The following is a 21125-nucleotide window of genomic DNA, read 5'->3' as shown; positions in this document are numbered from 1 at the left end:
GTGCCCTTTTTCATGATCCCTTAACACATCAGATAAAACTCTCATTGTTTCTTCGCTCAATATGCTTAGATGCTAAAATATAAAGACAACATTCCAGCTGGTGATAGTATCAGTGGTGACAATTTTAGACCATTGAAGATTTCTTTGATTAAACAATAATGTATTAGAAAAGAATAAAATGTAAGGATGTGATATTGTAATAATGCGTATTAATTTCACAAAATATGAGATTTTATACACCCAATCGGCGCCGTGCATCAAAGCAAGAAGCTCCATTTGTACGATATAATTTCCTCCTTTTCGTATGCATTCATCCAATGTAAAAAGAAAAACTGTAAGCGCGTGAGTCGAATTGTATCATATATCAGTGTGATAAAAAGCTTTCAGAAAATGTATATTTAATGCCTACGGCCAACAAAGTGTAACATTGTACAAAAGACACCAAAAAAAAAATGAAAGTATTGAAGTATTAATTTAAATGTTTTAGTGATTTTACAACATATACTTTGATGTTGACAAATTTATATACAAGAAAAAATTATCTGGAATAGACAATCATGCAGTTAAATCAACATAAATTGAAGCATATAATAGCTTCGGGCAATTTAAAAATAATAAAAAGTATTAAATCCCTATGTGAATTCTAAACAGCTTATTCAAGACTTATTGTTACCTTATCAACCATTACCATGCTGGACACGATTTAATCTGCCTTTGCGACCAGTGTAGATCATGATCTCAGCCTGCAGATCCGTGCAGTCTGACCATGATCTGCACTGTTCGCCATTCAGTCAGTATTTTTTAGTAAGCACCCCTTTTAACAGTTAATGGTACTGCCCAAATTCAAAGATGGACAAATTCATTATAAATTTAGCAGGGTAAGGGTTAAATGACATATACGACTCTCCCGCAGTGTGCGAATATCAATAATTATGGGCGTTGACCAGTGCACTACAGCATTACTACTACCCGTAACAAAAGATTACGATAGTAGTCCAGGGGAGATAATTATTGCAATCATTCTCGTTAGTCCAGTTTTGGTTACTTTCTCTTATGCCTTCTGTAGTCTAAGATTTTTCTGAAGTATTCCTATCCTCTACAAATGGCTTAATAACAAAATGACAAAAACACAAGACTCTATCTGTGATATACAATTTTATTGTATGGTCAAAGCTACACCATTCAAACAGGTATTATAGCATACATGTACAAATGAACATTTAATTTTAAATATCAAAGAGAAAAATTAAACAAAAACTATTTAAACTCAACAAAATTATGGTATATAGTGGGTAACAAAAGTTTCCTTCCAGCAGCTAAAACAAAACAATACCTTAAGTATTTAAATAATCATTTATCAATGGTGGAACATACTGACTTAGATTACTGGTATTATGCAAGTCAGCCACTAGGATAACAGATCTATAAATATCTTTATACACACGGACTGGCTGTGGAAACCTAAAAATCAAATATCATGTACAGGTCTATCCTTGAATACAAAGAAATTATGAAAGAACACAATAAACTGAGGATGTAAAATATCTGTTCTCTTTGCCATTCAATCTGTATCTTTTTGATGAGAACACCTTTTAACAGTTAATGGTACTGTCCAAATTGAAAGATGGACAAGTTCATTATAGAAATTTAGCAGGGTAAGGGTTAAGCAACAGTCACCTACAACAGAAACACCATACTTCCATCCATCTATTTATTTTAGACACCAGCTCTCGCTGTTTCTTTGGTACAGTCGAACTTTGTTTGCTCTAATTTTACGAGACCAGAAAGATTTGTTCGAGTTATCGGCACTTCATACCATTGAACAATATGCATTATACAGGGATTTTGCTAAGCCCTGACAGTAAGTTCAGTCGTCCAATTATCCAAGTTCGAGCGAACAAAGTTCGACTGTACTTCAATCTAACAGTTTTCCATGCAAAACTTGCACTGGTCTTGTACTAACGTTACAGTCAAAACAAATGACATGTACAAACATTACAAGACATGAGAATAATGCACAGTTAGGCAATTAACTACAGTTAGGCTTGTATATAGTTAGGCATAGACTTTTCCAAAGCACTAAAAACTACATGTTCATTTATTTTCATTATTATTATCAATTACCGGTATTTGAAATTTGTCCTACATGACTATTTATATATTTTCAAACACAAAACAACTAATACACAATTAAATAATACATGTAAAATCAGCATTTTTAATATATATCACTTCATTTCACTTTATTTTACCAGTAATGGTGGAAACAGTTTAGCTGAACATAACTTGTTACAAAAACCCATTACTGAAACCATTAATAATATATTAGACTAAATATTAATATATGAAAGGTTTCTTTTTATCAATTAAAAATATTCACAGGAAGTATAGAAATTAATTCTATTGAATAATTTATGTAGTACATAACAGTAAAACCTTTTTTTAACCAGTCATAAATTATTCAGGCATATTTTTCCACAAATATCTCTAAAAATCAGATTTCAATATATTTTTTGTACACTGAAATAGATTGACATACAGGAAACAGATTTTTGAGATAAAAACTAGATGCATCCTGTGCTGAATATGTAAAGAGTTCAGTTTTCTCTTCAGCAACTTGTTTTTTGCCTTCATGTGTGCATGGTAATCAAAGACCAAACTATAACACGCTAAGTACCTAGATGTGTGTCCATTGGGAACTGGTGCTCCTACTTACTGTCATATGCTTCTTGTTTACAATGCAAGACAAAGAAAACTTCCATATTACCTTGGTTTGGGGCTGTGAGTGGTGGGAGGTGGTGGGCAAGATAGGGAAGTAAAGTGAGTCATCAGTGGTGGGTGGTGGGAGGTGGTGGTCAGGATAGGGAAGTAAAGTGAGTCATCAGTGGTGGGTGGCGGTGGTCAGGATAGGGAAGTAAAGTGAGTCATCAGTGGTGGGTGGTGGGAGGTGGTGGTCAGGATAGGGAAATAAAGTGAGTCATCAGTGGTGGGTGGTGGTGGGCAAGATAGGGAAGTAAAGTGTCATCAGTGGTGGGTGGTGGGAGGTGGTGGTCAGGATAGGGAAGTAAAGTGAGTCATCAGCGGTGGGTGGTAGTGGTCAGGATAGGGAAGTAAAGTGAGTCATCAGTGGTGGGTGGTGGTGGTCAGGATAGGGAAGTAAAGTGAGTCATCAGTGGTGGGAGGTGGTGGTCAGGATAGGGAAATAAAGTGAGTCATCAGTGGTGGGTGGTGGTGGGCAAGATAGGGAAGTAAAGTGTCATCAGTGGTGGGTGGTGGGAGGTGGTGGTCAGGATAGGGAAGTAAAGTGAGTCATCAGTGGTGGGTGGTGGTGGTCAGGATAGGGAAGTAAAGTGAGTCATCAGTGGTGGGTGGTGGGAGGTGGTGGTCAGGATAGGGAAATAAAGTGAGTCATTAGTGGTGGGTGGTGGGAGGTGGTGGTCAGGATAGGGAAATAAAGTGAGTCATTAGTGGTGGGGTGGTGGGAGGGGGTGGTCTGGATAGGGAAGTAAAGAAGGTGGAGTGTGTATCCAAAATAAAAATATAAAACCCCAGGTGCATAACCATACGTGCTGAACAACATTACTATAAAGTTATGATCTCTCGGGTTTCTAGCCAGAAATTTCCAACTGAAATGTCAGCGAAATTATTTCACCTCTGTTGCATCATCCTGATATAGAATTAAGTTTATGTAAGTTTGGTAATTCTGCAGAAAAAGCCTGTTGTTTACAAGTGTTTAGGAAATATAGGTATCAGAAAACTAAATCGATCTATGCATATTCAGGACTGCATCCCAAGACACATAATTTACTTCCAACGTTTTAAAAATTGACAAAACTGTTATAACCCAAGGTGCTACTTTTTCAACATACTTTTTGGACAGCATCTTGGAATTTATATTAAAGTCATCTAGTGACAGCACACTTGATCCTATGACATCATCCTATGATTTGTGTGTAGGATCTGAAAACATATGTAAGTAATTCTTCAGAAATATGCAGTTTGTACATGCAAAACTTTCAGGAAACTTCGAAGCTGAAAAGGGGCGTAATTCTGAGAATTAAAAGCTAGAGTTATGTAACTTGCTCTGTGAGGTTATCTTACAATGCTAAATAAATGTGTGAAGTCTGAAAGCATTTGGCAAAACAGTTTTTTTGAGAAACCTGCTTACATGCAAAATTTAACCGAAATTTATATAAGTTAAAAATGGGACATAAGTCTGTCAAAACTGTTACTTGTTGTTAGGTTATCTCATGATGCCAAATATATGTGTGAAATTTGAATGCATTTGGCCAGGTAGTTTTAGAGAAATCTGCTTACATGCAAAATTTTAGTTATTCGGATGCAGATAAAAAAGGGTGAAAACAAAAGCTCTATTACTTGAAAATTCATGAACACTTTCTCAAAATTTATATTACTTTTTCAAAAATTTCACATATAAAATTATTCCAATGTTAGGATTACACACAACTATCACATCCTAATACACTCAACTCACCCAACATAATAATTATACAATTTGTTTGTTTGTTTTGGGTTTAATGCCGTTTTTCAACAGCATTTCAGTTATGTTACGGCGGGTAGTTAACCTAACCAGTGTTCCTGGATTCTGTACAAGTATAAACATGTTCTCCAGAAGTAACTGCCAACTTCCCCACATAAATCAGAGGTGGAGGACGAATGATTTCAGACACAATGACTTCTATCAAATCATCATGGAGAATATACGCCTCGCCCGGGGATCAAACTCACGACCCCACAATCCGTAGATCTGAGCTCCCCCTACTGAGCTAAGTGGGTGGATAATGATTATACAAATCTATCACATCTAACATAATATTAATACACACTCAACTCACCCGACATAATGATTAAACTCAACTCTCTAAACATAATGATTATACACACTTAACTCATAAATGATTATACACACTTAACTCACCCTGCATAATGACAATACACTTAACTCACCAAACATAATGATTATACACACTTAATTCACCAAGAATGATAATACACACTTAACATAATGTACACACAAAGCTAACATAATGTCCAAACACAAATGACATAATGTCTTAAACATACATCATAATGTCCTCTCACAGCTAACATAATGTCCATATACAGCTAACATAACCATCTTGCACAGCTAACATAATGTTTATCACAGATCACCTTCCTGTGGTGTGATTGTCAGGTAAAAGAGACAAAATGTTACAATACCATTTATTCAGTACATGAGAACTGAAATGAAAACTAGATATAATGGTTCATATGAAGGCTTCCAGAGAAATGTATACTCACAGAGAATAATAGGTTAGTGCCGTAGAGGAGAAAGTTTATCTGGCGAGGTGGAGGTTATCGGGTGAGCCGAAGGCGAACCTTATAACATCCGGAGCCGAGCCAGATAAACTTTCTCCATCTTAGACACTAACCTATTATTCTATTTATCTTGTCATTACTTCATTTTCCAATATTTGGCAATTTATTTTACAAAAATAAGTGTGCGACAACCGCTTTAATGATGTCATATTCGTAATGACGTCACTTATATAATAATAATGACGTAATCACCGACAAAATCGTAATAACTTCTTCATTTTTGAATAAAAGCTCATTAGTTGACCACTCATTTTCTTAGTATGGACATTTCCAACACAATGGTAATGGTTTCAATGCAAAATTTCTTATGACAACAATATCAATCATAAGGTCACATGATCAACTGACCGTATATCACTGGTCACGTGTCAACTGACGGTATATCAAGAAAGATATACGGCACCCTAATATCGGGTCAAAAATACTGCAAGTGACAGGATAAATGCTACAACTATACAATATGAAACTGGTTTACAACTACAGACAAGTGTAAGATAAATAAACACAACACGACAGTAAATTAAAATTTATAATTTGAGGGGTGAACGGGAAAGAAATCTAAATGCATGTAATAAAGACACACTTAGACTTCTTTCGCATTCATCCCTCAAATTGTGCTTTAGCTAATTACCTTAATATATGGCATTACATGACATTCTTTTTTGTAGTGTCTACAAACAGTTCTAAACCTATTCATTGTTTTTGGTCAAGCTCAGTAAATAGGTATAGCCATCTGTACACTGCTTTTTCAACTTTGCAATGTAATAGTATAGAAATGACGGAGATACATACATTAACTCAGATCTAACATTGACTTACATGAAAACTTACACAAGGTTAAAAGTTTACATATACAAAATTGGCAAGAAATATCTAAGCAGAGTGACTTACTGCTATAAAACTTACACCCAATTAATTATGTTTGTTTTGGGTTTAACGCCGTTTTTCAACAGTATTTCAGTCATGTAACGGCGGGCAGTTAACCTAACCAGTGTTCCTGGATTCTATACCAGTACAACCTGTTCTCCGCAAGTAACTGCCAACTTCCCCACATGAATTATCAGAGGTGGAGGACGAATGATTTCAGACACAATGTCTTTTATTAAATCGTCACGGAGAACATACGCCCCGCCCGGGGATCGAACTCGCGACCCCGCAATATGTAGACGACCGCTCTTCCTGCTGAGCTAAGCGGGAGGGTCCCAATTAATTACCGGTATAACCGGTCTATTATAATAAATTACATATAACCAGTCTATTGAATACTTTTTCAATAAATACTCAGTAACCAGTTTATAAACAGTTTTAGCTGTGTTGATAGTGTCATGTTATAGTTACCGGGCAGTGTTCAAAAATATAATTTCACTACAAAACATGTAAATGTTGGCAGCATGAACATGCATATAAACTAGTGGATCAACATCATACTGCATTTATAAGGGTGAGATTCATAAATCTTACAAACATACCCAGCCAGAACTTGTCCTTTTGTTTGGTCCAGAGCGAATGCATGCCTTAGTCCGAAAAAGCAATAATGATTTGAAAAATTGAGATTTAATGCCCAACTTTAATTTTCGCTGCATGAGAATGGCTATTATATTCAGGGTAAATATTATACATTTATAGACTTACGTGTCAGTCAATAAGCAGGTCTTTTTACCTATCTGAATGTCATACCCTGCAATCATTTTATTTTGGCTAAAATGGCTATTTCGTGCGGATATGACTTTACATTTCGATTTTTGAAATTAAAATTAATTGGGAGTTGGAATTTAATTTTGAGGGCTGACACAATAATGAAATACACAAAAATTATTTCCCTGTTAAAGAATAACAATGATTTTACAATATTGACCTTGGACTAAGTCTTAAATCAATAGCATTACTTTCATACAGAAGAATGAAACTTCCAGTGCATTAAGTTACGATTATATAACATAGAAAGAATTCCTTTTTTAAGTATAGCAACTTCCCGTTATATTCTAATACTTTTATGAAAGTGTCAGTTAAATGGAGTTAAAGCCATATTTCATTCAATGCCCACAAACTGTTAGGCTAAACAACAATTTTTCCTGTTGTAACAGCAAAACATTTTTCAAAATCCATGGAGTAAGCCTAGGATTTATGTATAAAATATTATCTCTGGCACTTGTCCATCTTCCACTGAGGTCCCGTTGTTGTTTCCTGCAGCGTAATGGAATTGAAAGGTGACCTTTCCACCCGAAACTGACTCGTGTGTAACCTTCCGTAGCCCCTTAGATCCGTAGTATGAATCAGGTCCCTGAAAACAGTATTTTAATCTTTAACCTGGTAACTGCCTAAAATGGACTGGTCCATAATTCAATTTGGGCAATACCATTTATTATTTGAAGGAGAGTTCACTGAAAATTTACAAACTGAATAGCGACCAGTGTAGACCAAGATCAGACTGCACAGATGTGCAGGCTGATCTTGGTCTGCACTGGTCGCAAATGCAGAATCACTTAGCAGGCTGAAGGTTAATATTTTTGAAACACTTGAACCTGAATTTTTAAGTGAACTGCAGTAAAAAGTCAATGAAAACTAAAGGTTACTTCTTATTTGACTAACTGTATATTATGGGACTAAACAAATTTAAACATCATTATACACACCCCAAACTTACTTCCATATGCACTGCATCAGAACATTTTTTTTGCTCCAAGTTTTGTCAGAACATGTCATTTCAAATTTCAAGTTACTGGCTGGAAAATGCCTTTTTATATTTAGTAACAGTGACCACGACCCTAGTTGACCAAAATGCTATAACTCGTAAGCTACCTTTATACCAAGTTTCATTGCAACTTTTCATTTCAAACTAGAGATGCTGAGCAGATTTTGTTTTCCAATTAAAGTTACTGTCACACTGACCATGACACAAGCAGTCCCTAATAAAAATGCTTGCTGTTAGTTACTAAACTTGTAAGTGGCATGAAAAATTTTTCATACTGCAGAGTATGACTGTAAGAAATTCAATGGAATATGATGAAACACCCTGAAAATATAATTCATATTAGTTTAATTAATTTACCTTAGAAAAAAAAACATGAAACAAAAGGGCCATGAGGCCACCTGACCTATACCTTTTGACCTTACTTCTGATTAAGTTTAGTATTAAAACATAAATCCAGTAGTTCTTCAGAAGTTGTTTATTTTCCCCTCCCCATTTCTTTAGCTCTGATCGCCCTGGAGGGCTGTCAAGTAGATCAATTAGTGGATGCTACAGACCAAGTTAGGTGAACATACATCAAGGGGTTGTGGCAAGATGTTGTTTAAAGATTTTTTTTCTATTTTTAGTTCTTGCAATCCCTAAATGTGATCAAGTTCATCAATTAGATTACATCCTATAGCTAGTCTATTGAAGCACATGCTACACACCAAGTTTGTTGACAAAACTTGACTGTCCATCCTATGATAGATAAACAAGTTACTCACATTTATTAATAGTCACCACTGGTTTCCCACTTGTACATAGCTATAAATAGCTAGGTTATAAATAGCCAATGTTAATAATTGCTACCATTCAATGTTTACTGTAATGTGGATGACTTACACTAGAATTACAGTTGGATTAGTATAAACAAAAGGTATTTAAATTTGATTACAAATATATTTTTTCATTAAACATATCCTAAATATATAATTATGGGACTATATAATAAATCTGTTTCATCTATTTAACAATACCAAGAAGTGTCCAAATTGGTGCTAGTTATAGAATTTGAGGAAAACCTGCTTTTTAAAGTATAAAGTCAATAAACCAGGAAAACAGAAAATTCGGCCATTAAAGATAGGATTGTGATTGATTTTTTTCTTGGCTGGATCAATTTGAAAAAAAAAAAACAAAAACAAAAACTTCAAGCAAGTTCTTATAATTTGGAAGGATGGATGCCAAGATAATACTTCTGATGGAGTGATGCTATGTTTCCATACGAACAAAGTTTTGTTATGTAGACATTATAAACTTCACACTGTTGTAAATAAACCTATTTTCTAACACATGGCTAAATAAAATGAATGGCATGTGTGCCCATTTTCAGAGATTTACCCACAATTAAAGGGAATAATTCCCTACCAGGTAATGTACGAGCTGATATTTAATTATGAAAAGTTTTTATGATTCTGCTGAACCCAGAGTTTATGTTATCCGGATATACAGTGTTAAACTATGACCAAGTCTAACAAACTTCATTCCCTTGAGCTCAGATAATTCAAATACCACCCTCCACTCATCATCAGGTCCCAGAAAAATTCTTATATAACGTACATTGTTTGATGCCTCAAATTACCCGTAGTTTCATCAAATTTTGCTGGTCCCGTCAAGTTCGAGTGAACAAAGTTTGATTTTAATATCAATGCTATACAAACCTTGAGCGTGGAGCATGCTGTGTAGCTAACATTGGGCAATATCTCTACAGGTTCCTTGAACATTACACGAAATGTGGAGTTTGACCCATCACACTGAAAGCTTGTATCATTCACCCCTATCACCTTCCCATTGTCCGACTGCAATATCTACAAAAATGATAATTTAAAGATTAATAAAAATTAATGTAAAGTAGAGAATGAGATGCCATTAGTAAGTTAAAAAAGCCCCTAAAGCAGGGTTCCCTTGCCTGTGGGTTATGGATTATTGTCCTCGCCTCTACTAAGACTTTTAACAGGTCAAATCAGATGAGACTTGGCTCTTATATATTATACAGCAGTTAACATGTAAACAAGCTTAAAATTTTTGTAAAGTCACCTCTGAATATCTTGAATCATTTAAAAGATTTTTTTCCAATACATGGATGGATAAGATTGACACACTAAATAAGAGTGTGATGGAATAAAAATTGCTCAGGTCGCATCATTGAATGTACATATCTAATTTTCATTCACATTACATAAATTTGGTGTGGCACTTGCTGCGAAATATTTCTATCAACACTTCATAAATAATATTCAAACCATTTTACTCTGTCATAATACAGTAAACAAATAAATTACATCTGTGTAAATGTTAAAAGATGAACATTACCTGTATATTAACTTGGTATTCTGTAGGTCCGTGTATACTGCCGTATAAACCAAAGCCCACCACAAATATCCTACGGTTCACCATAAACCTGAATAACAAAGTATTTTCAATTATTATTAAATCTTTTTATTCAACAAAGATGTTGTTTTCTGCTCCTAATACAGCTGGCCTTTAACCTTTAGCCTGCTGTCGGCAAGTGGTTTTGCTTTTGCGACCAGTGCAGAGCAAGATCAGCTTGCACATCCGTGCAGTCTGATCATGGTCTGCACTGTTTGCTATTCAGTCAGTAAATTTTCAGTGAACCCCTTCTATTAATAAATGGTATTGCCAAAACTGAATGATGGAACTGTCCAATTTAGAACTTTAGCAGGGTAAAAGTTAAAAGAGATACAATACATAAGACTGACCCTAACAAACCATCCACATCTAATTTCTGCTTGTTTTCTTTCAATGCAACAATCCCAGTTTTCCTGAATATCAAGAACAAACTTAACCTTTACCCTGCTAAATTTGAAAATTTCTATAATGAACTTGTCCACCTTTCAATTTGGACAGTACCATTAACTGTTAAAAGGGGTGCTTACCATAAAGATACTGACTGAATGGCGAACAGTGCAGGTCATGATGATTACATGGATGTGCAGGCTGATCATGATCTGTACTGGTCATCAAGGCAGAAACAATCGTGTCAGGCATGATAAGATTTAACAGTATTCAATTTTGTTTTGGCTAATTGTTTATTACAAATAATACTGAGTGGAAAAACCAATAACATCAAGTCAGAAAAACTCTCCAGAAGAGGCAATAATAACATTAAGTAGAAATACCTGATCCGATCACTGGTTCCACTGTAACCCCAACGACTTTCTATCTGACAAAATCGAGACACAACCTGCTCCTTTCCAGTCAAACAACAACGAGGGACATCCTGTAATATTACATACAATACTTTATTTTCATTAACAACTAACAGATATTTAAAATTGTATTAAAATCTGTAAATGACTAAACATACCTGACAAGTTTCTAGTCTATCAAGTGATCAAAGGCTTTCATATACAAAAATGTTTGTTTGGGTCTGTAGATTACAAAAATGCATAAGGCAGTTGCAGCTACTAGAAACTGTTCTAAAATTTCAAAAGCTTGCTGCAAGAATTATTCTCGATAGAGATTTCAATGCTCCATCATCAGAATTATTTCTTGAACTGAAATCCGGATGACATTTTCTGACAGAATAAAATACAAAAAAGTTATCCTAGTACATGTAACGGTATATAAATCCATAAATTAGCAATCCCCTGACTATCTTACTTCAAAATTTAACCACAACAAAATATCTGATCGTGAACTTAGATCAAATCAAAACAATGAACTAAAGGTACCAAAACCAAGAATAGAATTTTTTCGTAAATCTTTAAGCTACTCGGGACCCACAATCTGGAATAACATACCTAATCATATATGCTCATCTGATACTCTTGCAAAATTCAAACAATCCTATCTTTAATGGCACTTTTCTCAACCAAAATTACTATCAGAAAATACTGACTACCAAATTCTTTAAAGTTCCTACATACGTAGACTATTAATGTATGTCATAAACTTTACTTAGAATATTTTGTTTGTTTATACATGTATGTAATTTAATCTATTTTATATTGCTTTTGTTGTAATTGTAGTTATGGATCATATCATAACTTTGTCATGTTTTTTTTTTGTAAAATGTTCTCTTATTATTGTTTATAATCATGTTTATTGTACTTGTACATATTTATACAGTGGACCATATTGTAAATTGGCTCTGCCAAATATGTCATCCACTATAAATAAAGTCGTTACTTACTTACTATTAATAGATAGTTAATATTCAAGCTTGTGTCCAAAATGCAGTGTTTCTATTCACGTACATTTGTCTCAATATGTTGAACAGTTCTTGATCAAATAAGTAAGCCCATGAGTTACAACTATGTCCCATGGAAGGTACATGTAGCCATAAGAGGATACCAATGGTCAAAGAAAGTGGCAGATTATGCCAGACTGAACAGTTGAAAGGTTCTTAAATAATGATAAAAATCTTCTGATTCATACTGAATAAAGGAGGCAAAAGATTGGGGACTGTAAAGTATTTCTTGAGATCCCAGTTTTTGCTGTACTGGTACTGATGATAAACCCGGACAGATGATAAAGTCGAACACCTTGGAAATATTCTACTGCAATCAGTTATTTATAAAATTGAACACACCATCTAATAGTTTCCACTTACAACACCAACTCGTGTAAACAAAAACAAAATTGATAAATATTCTGTATAAATAAATGACTTACAAAAATTTGTATAAAAAATATTTATCCAAAATTACTGGGGAAGAGGGTGTTTTTGCGCATGCTCACTGTCGAAACATGAAGGCCTGACATTTGTTTATCTTTTCATTACTTGATCAGGAATGACTGTTGCAGCTTTTTGGGAAAAGTTTCAATAAAATAATACCAACAAAATTTTGTAAATGACAAAGGGTTCGAATTTATCATCAGTCAACGTTCATAAAGTCCCCTTTTTACATACCCCTTTCAGGCACTCAATTCGTGTGAGTTTGCTTACTAAATATAAATTTGAATTATGTAAAGTTTTCAGCAAAGGTTAAGCTTTATATTGATACCAACCATTGATTTCAATTTGCAGAAATAAAAAAGTTACAGGTAAAAAACCTCATTTTCTGTTCGGGTTTATCATCAGTACCAGTATCTGAGTTTGCTATTTTCAGGTTTAACTGTATTTTCAATATTCATAGACCAAAAATTGTTTTATGATAACAGAATATGAGCCGCGCCATGGGAAAACCAACATAGTGGCTTTGCGACCAGCATGGATCCAGACCAGCCTGCGCATCTGCGCAGTCTGGTCAGGATCTATGCTGTTCGCTTTCAAAGCCTATTGGAATTGGAGAAACTGTTAGCGAACAGCATGGATCCTGACCAGACTACGCGGATGCGCAGGCTGGTCTGGATCCATGCTGGTCGCAAAGCCACTATGTTGGTTTTCCCATGGCACGGCTCATATTCTTAAATAGTACAAGTATTTGTGACCCTGCACTCTTATCATTATGTCCAATCAAGTTTCAGTATTACCTTTACTTCTAATGAACTCCTGTATTTTTTGTAAGAATAGCACCTGAAAACATTTAGTTCAGCCTGAACTTAAGCTCTTAAAAGAAAAAAAATCTAAAATATGTAACGTAGTTTATAAAATTTGAGACATATATGCTTGAGAAATTTCATTTGATATTGTAGTTTAATCTCCAAATGAAATGCTTGAAGTATTGGCGTAATTCATGTGGTCCTTGCCATGCTCTTACTATTTTCTATGTTTTGTTTTGTCTGAAGCCCAGGATAACTATAGGATTTAGTTTATCCCCTTGAGACCTAAATCCATTGGTGTTTAACTGTTTGTAAATAATAATAAGAAACAAACCTGAAAGTTTATAGATGGCTTTGGATTCACAGTGAAGTATAGGAAGAGCTGAACTACTTCCCTGTCATCTAATATCCCACTCTGAGCCGGGCCCATTGCAAACTCCTCAATACTCATCAGTGGGAACCGAATAAGACGCAGTGCTCTTCCTAAAGTTTGACGCTGGTTTTCTGGTGTCGGCTGAATAGTTCTTCGTTTACATTCAGCTTCTGACCATCGAAAGACTGCGGTGCATAATTTACTTTCTCTGATACCTAGAGTATCTCTCTCTAATACCACACAAAGAGTATCATGGTCAATGTCTGTAAAGCCCTCTGCATTGAGCGCCTCAGACGTGCTCTTATCAATTGTCTCTAAACAAAGGGCAGCTAACTGAGGTTCATCAAACAGTCTTGCCTGTGTAAGAAGCATGAAAGCATTGTCACTGCTCAGATTTCGCTTTAAAAAATCCACACATGCCTTTTCGAGAGCTGGTACAGCATATTTCTTAGCTGTGTAGAGTGTAGTCATCACGGTTTCTGGTCCGATATTGACCTCATCCGCGTAGAGAAATTTGAGAAGAGCAAGAAAAGCAGCTGGCTCTACATCTGGTATCTCGACTATACCATCCTTTGTTGCCATAGGTCCATTAAACTGAGCATCAAAAACTGCCGAACCAACCGAAAGTACAAATTTGTGAGCTGGTATGAGTTGGTCATTAGGTGGTTTTCCAACACGAAACTGTATATCACTCATAATTTCAGTGTTTATCAAGTACGCAAGTCTCTCCTTCACAGCTGTTTTAGATGCCTGCCAGTTGTATGGAGCGTTGGCTTGATTAGCAAGACTAGGTGATGCAGATGGGGCACTACTCACTGGGATAATCTGAGATGATAATGAGCTACTAGACCCTGAATAATCGCTTAAATTTATAGAAGCCAACGATAAACTTGACTCAGCTCTGTCATTTTCACATTCTCGTTCTCCTGTGATTGGATTAGCACATGCATTCAGATTGGCTTGTGACGAGCTGTTAGCTATCATTGCAGATACAGTGTTTGCCCCATTTGAATTGCTGTGATTTCTCGTGCCAGAAGTATTTTGGTTAGCGCGACCATTTGACTCGGTGCTGCGTTGGTTCTTGGCAGCTGGAGCATCATCTTTGCCTAGCTTATCTCTGTCCATGTTTTCATTGCCCTTCTCTCATTCTGAAAAAAAAAAACAACAACAAAAAACAGTTACATTGCATTCATATCTGGTAAAGTACTTGTTCAGTACTTCATGATATACTGAGAAAAATATTCAATTATAAAAAACTTTTAGGCTGACAAAAATCCCCTATTTCTCAAATATATAGGAATGAATACAGGTCAAAGAAAATGTTTTTACTGTATCATTCTCATGATGATGATTTGTATCTTTTGTCAGACCAATATTTTTATCAGGTATTTAAATAAACCATGGAGTTATCACAAGTTTGAATGATGATTCAAGTGTATACAAGAAAATGAAATATTTATTATTTATACAAACGTTTACCAGAAAACATATAGCATTTTACTACAAATTTTGAAAATTTAATTCTGTTAAGTTTTTGTATTGTTGATCTATTTCAACATATTTATTTCATTAAACATGTACTAGTAATATATACAAGTATTTAATGCAACACAATACATTCAATACAATAGAAGACGTGGTTCTTTTTCAAAATTTTACAGTTTTTGCATAAGACCATAGGACTTTGTGGATATTGAGAAAAAGGTTCTTCATTTTGTTTGAAATTGGCATGATATATAAATTTTCGCAAGTTTTGAAGAATTTTCCAATCAGTCTTTGTTAAAATCAACTGATAAACCTTTGTTAAGTAGCTAGGCCAAGTATAATAATAACATTTTAAATATTTCATTCTGAGGTCTCTAAATCAAGGACAAGTATTAGTTGTATCATACCAGTACATGTATATAGCTTTGAACAATTAATTAATTAAGATTACTCAATCATGTTTTTCAATTATGCTCTAATTTCAATGCCTTAATCAATATACAGCACTCAGCTCGCCAAGTTTTTGCATGGTGAAAATTTAAGCTTTAATCTTAATGCCTTTTTAACCATTATCATGCTGGAAACAACTGATTCTGCCTTTACAAACAATGTAGATCATGATCAGCCTGCACATCCGTGCAGTCTGATCAAGATCTGCACTGTTCACCATTCAGTCAGTTTCTTTTTGGTAAGCATCCCTTTTAACAGTTAATGGTACTGTCCAAACTGTAAGATGGACAAGTTCATTATAGAAATCTAGCAGGGTAAAGCTTAATGCAGTCAAAGCATGTAGAATTTTTTCGGGGTTGTAGCAGGTGTTTTAGGGTGGGGAGGAGATGACCAATCTATGATACTGGCATCATACTGCCACCTGTGGGCAAAACAAATGTTTTTACATCGTTTGTGTATCACTGTATAATGGGATCAGAATTTTTAATAACTTTTTCGCTTATTCATGGATTTTCAAAATTCAAAAATTTTTGAAATACTTACAATTTTAATATTCAAATATCTTTTATAAATGAATAACCGTTTTAAATACCTACTGATGATATTCATAATTTTAACATGTCCAAAACATTGCGGAATGATACTAATTTCACTTGGGTAATGCTTACATTAAATACTGAGTCTCGGACTTTATCATAGACTCCCTGTGTAAAATCTCAAACTTTTAACTAAAATAAAGGTATTAAATCAATATAATATTTCAATGAAACTTCAAAGTCTTGTTGTTTGTAGCGTCATCTAAGGTATGTGCAGTGAAAAATCTAAATTTGATTTCTAAAATAGTGTGGTATTTATTTCTAAAGTCACTATATGTTCAATGTAAATACACTAGTGGAAACTAGCAGGTACTCGAAAATGCAGCTCTCTGATTGGTCAGTTAGTAGTCCAAATAATTTGATGTCAAAAGTGATTCTGAGATATTTTTGTGATAGGTCATAATCCCTCTCTTTATATGTCAAAACCAGTAACGACCTTTTCTGTGGTTAAATTAAATTTAGTTTAAAACATGATTAGGCAATATATTTACACGATGAAATCGTACAAAATAAAATTGAATCATTTTATGGTTTAAACATAACATGAAAACACGTTAATAAAGCGTAAACACTATATGTTTCAGTTTGGCTACCTCGCTGTATTTACACGTCCGCCATTACACTCAGTACACGCTGACAGTGTTATCGATCATGTGACATGAATCGGAGCCATGTAAAATTTGTGTAAACTTTAGGGTGTGTTGTTTAAAACAGTGACAAACTAGTGTTTTGCCGTTAATTCACATAAACATTAACTGAATGGAAGGAAAAAATGGATATTCTTTCCAGGTATCTTAAATTTCACTAATATTTTTGTTTTTTAATAGTTAAAATGCGATTTAAAAATTGCCACCACTCCGTGCAGAAGGCTCAACACAGAAAAGGTACTTTCTATGTTGTATGTGGAGGAAAGATATTGACCTATGCAAAAATTATCACAATATTGTGGTTCACGTACAATTAGTTGGATTATAGTCAGAGCCCCTAATGTACTGTATGAATAATTTTAATAGCAGCATAGTGATGTTCAAAATTTTTAGTAAAACACTCTAAGTTAAGCGTTCATAATTAATCCATTTTATTTCAAAATAAAAATTATATGTAATTAATAAATTGTTTGTTTTATAATCTTTCGACTGAAAAAATATTGATAATTTGTGTTTTAAGAAAGTGTAGGCCGTTAGAAAAACATCTAGAGCTATTTACAAAAAACATGGACCTTTGAATTCTGCCCATCTGATCACTGTCTTATCAGTTCTAAAAACCAAAGAGCTATAAAATAAACAGATCGGCAACTTGAAAGGCATATAGAACAAATCTCGCCAACATCCCGTGACAACTGAATGAGATCTCGTTGTAAGCGTCTGTTGATCATGATTGATCAAGTCAGCAAACGCTTTGAAATAAGGTTTCTTTCGGATCATTTGTTTATCATGATAATGGTGCATTTTTAATGTTATTAGTATTTTCTACACGGGGAAGGAATGAATTTATGATTGAAAGTCTGAGAAATCAACAGCTTTCGTTTGAAAAAGGACTCAAATTGGTTTATTACGTGCCGGACGTACCACCAGTTTTATACTTCAGTAAGCGTCTGTTGATCTGATCATGATTGATCAAGTCGGCAAACGCTTTGAAATAAGATAACACGCTAACACGAGATGACGCGGGATTATCCCAAGTTGCCATTCTGTGTATTTTATAGTTCTTTGTAAAAACAGAAAATACAAGGGATTTATATACAAACAAGATCTCTCCTATAATATTTTGACAGGCCTGTTTGACCAAAGTCTATTCAAAATCTACAAATCATTAGCAAATGTTGTATTAAATATATAGCTAATAGTGATTGGAAATAGATCTTTTATAAGACTGTTGAAATGAACATATTTCTGTATTCCTAACAAATAAGGCAGATATGCACAAATATCAGCGAATTCATAACAAAATACTTAACTAACCAACTTCCTTTCCTCTCCTGGGTGTGTGCTTGATTGGAAACTACAGGTAAGCCCAGTGACTTTACAAATTCTACTTCCTGAATCACCTTATTCTGATTTATTTTATGTTCTTCTGTGCTTGTACATACTAGTTTGCCCTCTGTCTATCTTCCAACTAGTCAAACCCCTGCTGGGGACCTAGACTTGGCGCGCGTCAACTGTCAAGAAATTAGTAAGATAAGAAATAAAAGATGATGAAAGATTGAAGGTTGGTTAAAACAGGTTAAAAACAGAAGATAGCAGACCTGTATATTATGGAGACATGTGCTCAATCTGGCTTATGGCTAGACTGAACTCAGGGTCACAAATGGCGACAATGTCTTGCGGCAATGCATTCCAGTAAACAACGGTTCAAGAGAAAAAATTTGGCAGTGGCTAGGTAGCCGGTTCCGGCTATGTAGATCGAAGGTCTGCATAGCCAGCTCTCTTTAGATATATATATAGAATGTGTAGTACAATTCGGCTCATATATAAAGCAGTATCGAAACTAATCTTATTTGGGTTAGTGGACTTGCTGTGGCATGTGCGTGTTCGTTTGTACTGCTAGGCGCTTTGCCGTAATTGGTCTGGTATATTGTGGTGGTGATTTAGTTCGTATTAATTAATTCTCTCTACTATATATATATATATATATCTCGTGTATATATATATATATATATATATATATATATATATATCGTATATGAACATGTTAGCTAAGGTAGCCAGCTTTTTAAACTGTATTACAACGGATCATTCTTTGGTTAAACATATTTTACATCACTGAAATATATTAATCATTTTCTAGCAAACTTTGACAAAAATAAATTTAACAAGAGCTGTCTCCATAGGATGACATATGCCCCCGATGGCACTTTGAATGAGTAGTTATGGCCGATGTTAGAGTTTTGGACCTTTGACTTACGGAGCTGGGTCTTGCGCGCGACACGTCGTCTTACTGTGTCACACATTCATGCGTAGTTATTTTAAAATCCATGCATGAATGGCAAAGATATGGACCGGACACGCCCATCAATGCACTATCATGAAAAATGACCTTTAACGTCTAAGTGTGACCTTGACCTTTGAGCTACGGACCTGGGTCTTGCGCGCGACACATCGTCTTACTGTGGTACACATTCATGCCAAGTTATTTGAAAATCTATCCATCGATGACAAAGATATGGACCGGACACGCCCATCAATGCACTATCCTTTAATGTCTAAGTGTGACCTTGACATTTGAGCAACCGACCTGGGTCTTGCGCGTGACATGTCGTCTTATTGTGGTACACATTCATGCCAAGTTATTTGAAAATCCATCCATCGATGACAAAGATATGGACCGGACACGCCCATCAATGCACTATCCTTTAATGTCTAAGTGTGACCTTGACCTTTGAGCTACGGACCTGGGTCTTGCGCGCGACACGTCGTCTTACTGTGGTACACATTCATGCCAAGTTATTTGAAAATCCATCCATCGATGACAGATATGGACCGGACACGAAAATTGCGGACAGACTGACAGACCGACAGACGGACAGACGGTTCAAAAACTATATGCCTCCCATCGGGGGCATAAAAAGGAGAGGTAAAAAAATGAGGGAAAATGTACCAATTTGAAATCGCCAAGAGGACGAAATGATCGAAAAGGGTAACAGTTGATTGGGGTACGAGTTGACTAGGGGACGAGTTGACTGTAAAATTACTTGATCGATTAGAAAAAGCGAAATTTTACGTTTACACATGTATCATATGTATCCTCGGATACGTGATGTAACTGCCCCGGCTGTCATTGACGAAATTATCTCAAATAGTGAAGTAATATGTGAAAATCATAGTTGTTTGCCTGTTTAGGACAATTTATAGTGTTATTCTGTGTAAGTATTAGCAAGAAATATATATTGTTTCATACATGTTTGATGCTGAGAACTGTTGTTGTGTCTTCGAGTTTGGATAATTTTCTTTTCGGATACATGCGTAATTATATAAAATTTATGTTTGAAAGGTTCGTTGCACTTAGCCACATGGTAATTCTTTTGAACAGTTGACAGTTCCCAGTTTATTGTTCTTTGGTTGATTATCACACAGAAAAGGGCTACTTCTGAAACTATTAAAACACGAACTGGGAACTATGCTGGTTTGCAAGATGAACTCGGCAGTGAATCTCAGTTTTTGGCGATATTTTACGCATCTAATCTGCACATCAAAACATATTTCAGCTTATCACTTTTCTGGTGACACTACGAAAAGAAAAGATTTATAAAAACGACCTGACTTTTTAAGGTTCATGTAAAGTGTTTGAGACTGTCCCTCAAGTGAATTTTTGTTTCATGTTTTGAGACCTCATAGGCCTTTGTTTTTCATACATTGTATACTAAACTGTTCAGAAAGAGTAGACGTGTCATTCAAGAGAGGTTGTTTTGTTCGGTACAATAATATTTCTCTTATATGACATGTACTTTGCTTGTCCACATTCTGTTTTGTAAAAATTATCAAACTTCTTTTTCAAAAATATTTTGACATTAGGTCTTTACTTATTGTGTGCCTAACATATTTCTCCAGGTACTCCCAGTGTTAAAATTGCTACAATACATCTACATTTCAAAAAGTTGCCAAAATTACAAAACAAAAGTGGAAGTAGAGCTATCAAAATGACAAAGTACTCCTATATTTCAGAAAAT

The 21125-nt window shown here is 34.9% G+C and overlaps 2 protein-coding genes across 5 annotated transcripts in view; one reads left to right on the top strand and one right to left on the bottom strand.

The window, feature by feature from the left end:
- Positions 1-1136: 1136 nt before the first annotated feature.
- LOC123523036 (BTB/POZ domain-containing protein 1-like) lies at positions 1137-18523 on the bottom strand. 2 transcript variants are annotated; one of them, XM_053549400.1, is made up of 6 exons: positions 18421-18523; positions 13890-15076; positions 11248-11348; positions 10421-10508; positions 9769-9915; positions 1137-7663 (listed from the first exon to the last, which is right to left on the bottom strand). In XM_053549400.1, exons 2-6 carry the CDS (start codon positions 15051-15053, stop codon positions 7505-7507), a joined length of 1659 nt encoding a protein of 552 aa, XP_053405375.1. In that variant the 5' UTR covers positions 15054-15076; positions 18421-18523; the 3' UTR covers positions 1137-7504. The 2 variants fall into 2 exon arrangements, with proteins under 2 accessions (XP_053405375.1, XP_053405374.1); XM_053549399.1 differs by lacking the exon at positions 18421-18523 and adding an exon at positions 17679-17716.
- The window catches only part of LOC123523035 (3-hydroxy-3-methylglutaryl-coenzyme A reductase-like), a 40773-nt gene continuing 28556 nt past the window's right edge, over positions 8909-21125 (top strand). The window contains exon 1 of one of the 3 annotated variants that reach the window (XM_053549398.1): positions 8909-8987. Coding sequence is in view for 1 of the 3 variants with exons in the window: in XM_053549395.1 (XP_053405370.1) it covers positions 17232-17248 (17 nt within the window). In the remaining 2 variants the exon portion in view is untranslated. Of the gene's footprint in view, positions 8988-17066; positions 17249-20175; positions 20322-21125 lie in introns of those variants that run through there. The other 2 variants (XM_053549395.1, XM_053549397.1) reach the window with 2 other exon arrangements.

The sequence above is a fragment of the Mercenaria mercenaria genome, chromosome 8, assembly GCF_021730395.1.
Source record: "Mercenaria mercenaria strain notata chromosome 8, MADL_Memer_1, whole genome shotgun sequence".
Taxonomy (NCBI): Eukaryota; Metazoa; Mollusca; class Bivalvia; order Venerida; family Veneridae; genus Mercenaria; species Mercenaria mercenaria.
This window is presented reverse-complemented; position numbering and strand designations above follow the sequence as displayed.

Excerpts from the sequence above, each read along its gene's own strand:
- LOC123523036 (XM_053549400.1), bottom strand. The coding sequence starts at position 15,053 with ATGGACAGAGATAAGCTAGGCAAAGATGATGCTCCAGCTGCCAAGAAC. Across the intron at positions 11,349-13,889 it reads AGCCATCTATAAACTTTCAG|GATGTCCCTCGTTGTTGTTT; the intron begins GTTTGTTTCTTA and ends GTAATATTACAG. Across the intron at positions 9,916-10,420 it reads AATACCAAGTTAATATACAG|ATATTGCAGTCGGACAATGG; the intron begins GTAATGTTCATC and ends TCATTTTTGTAG.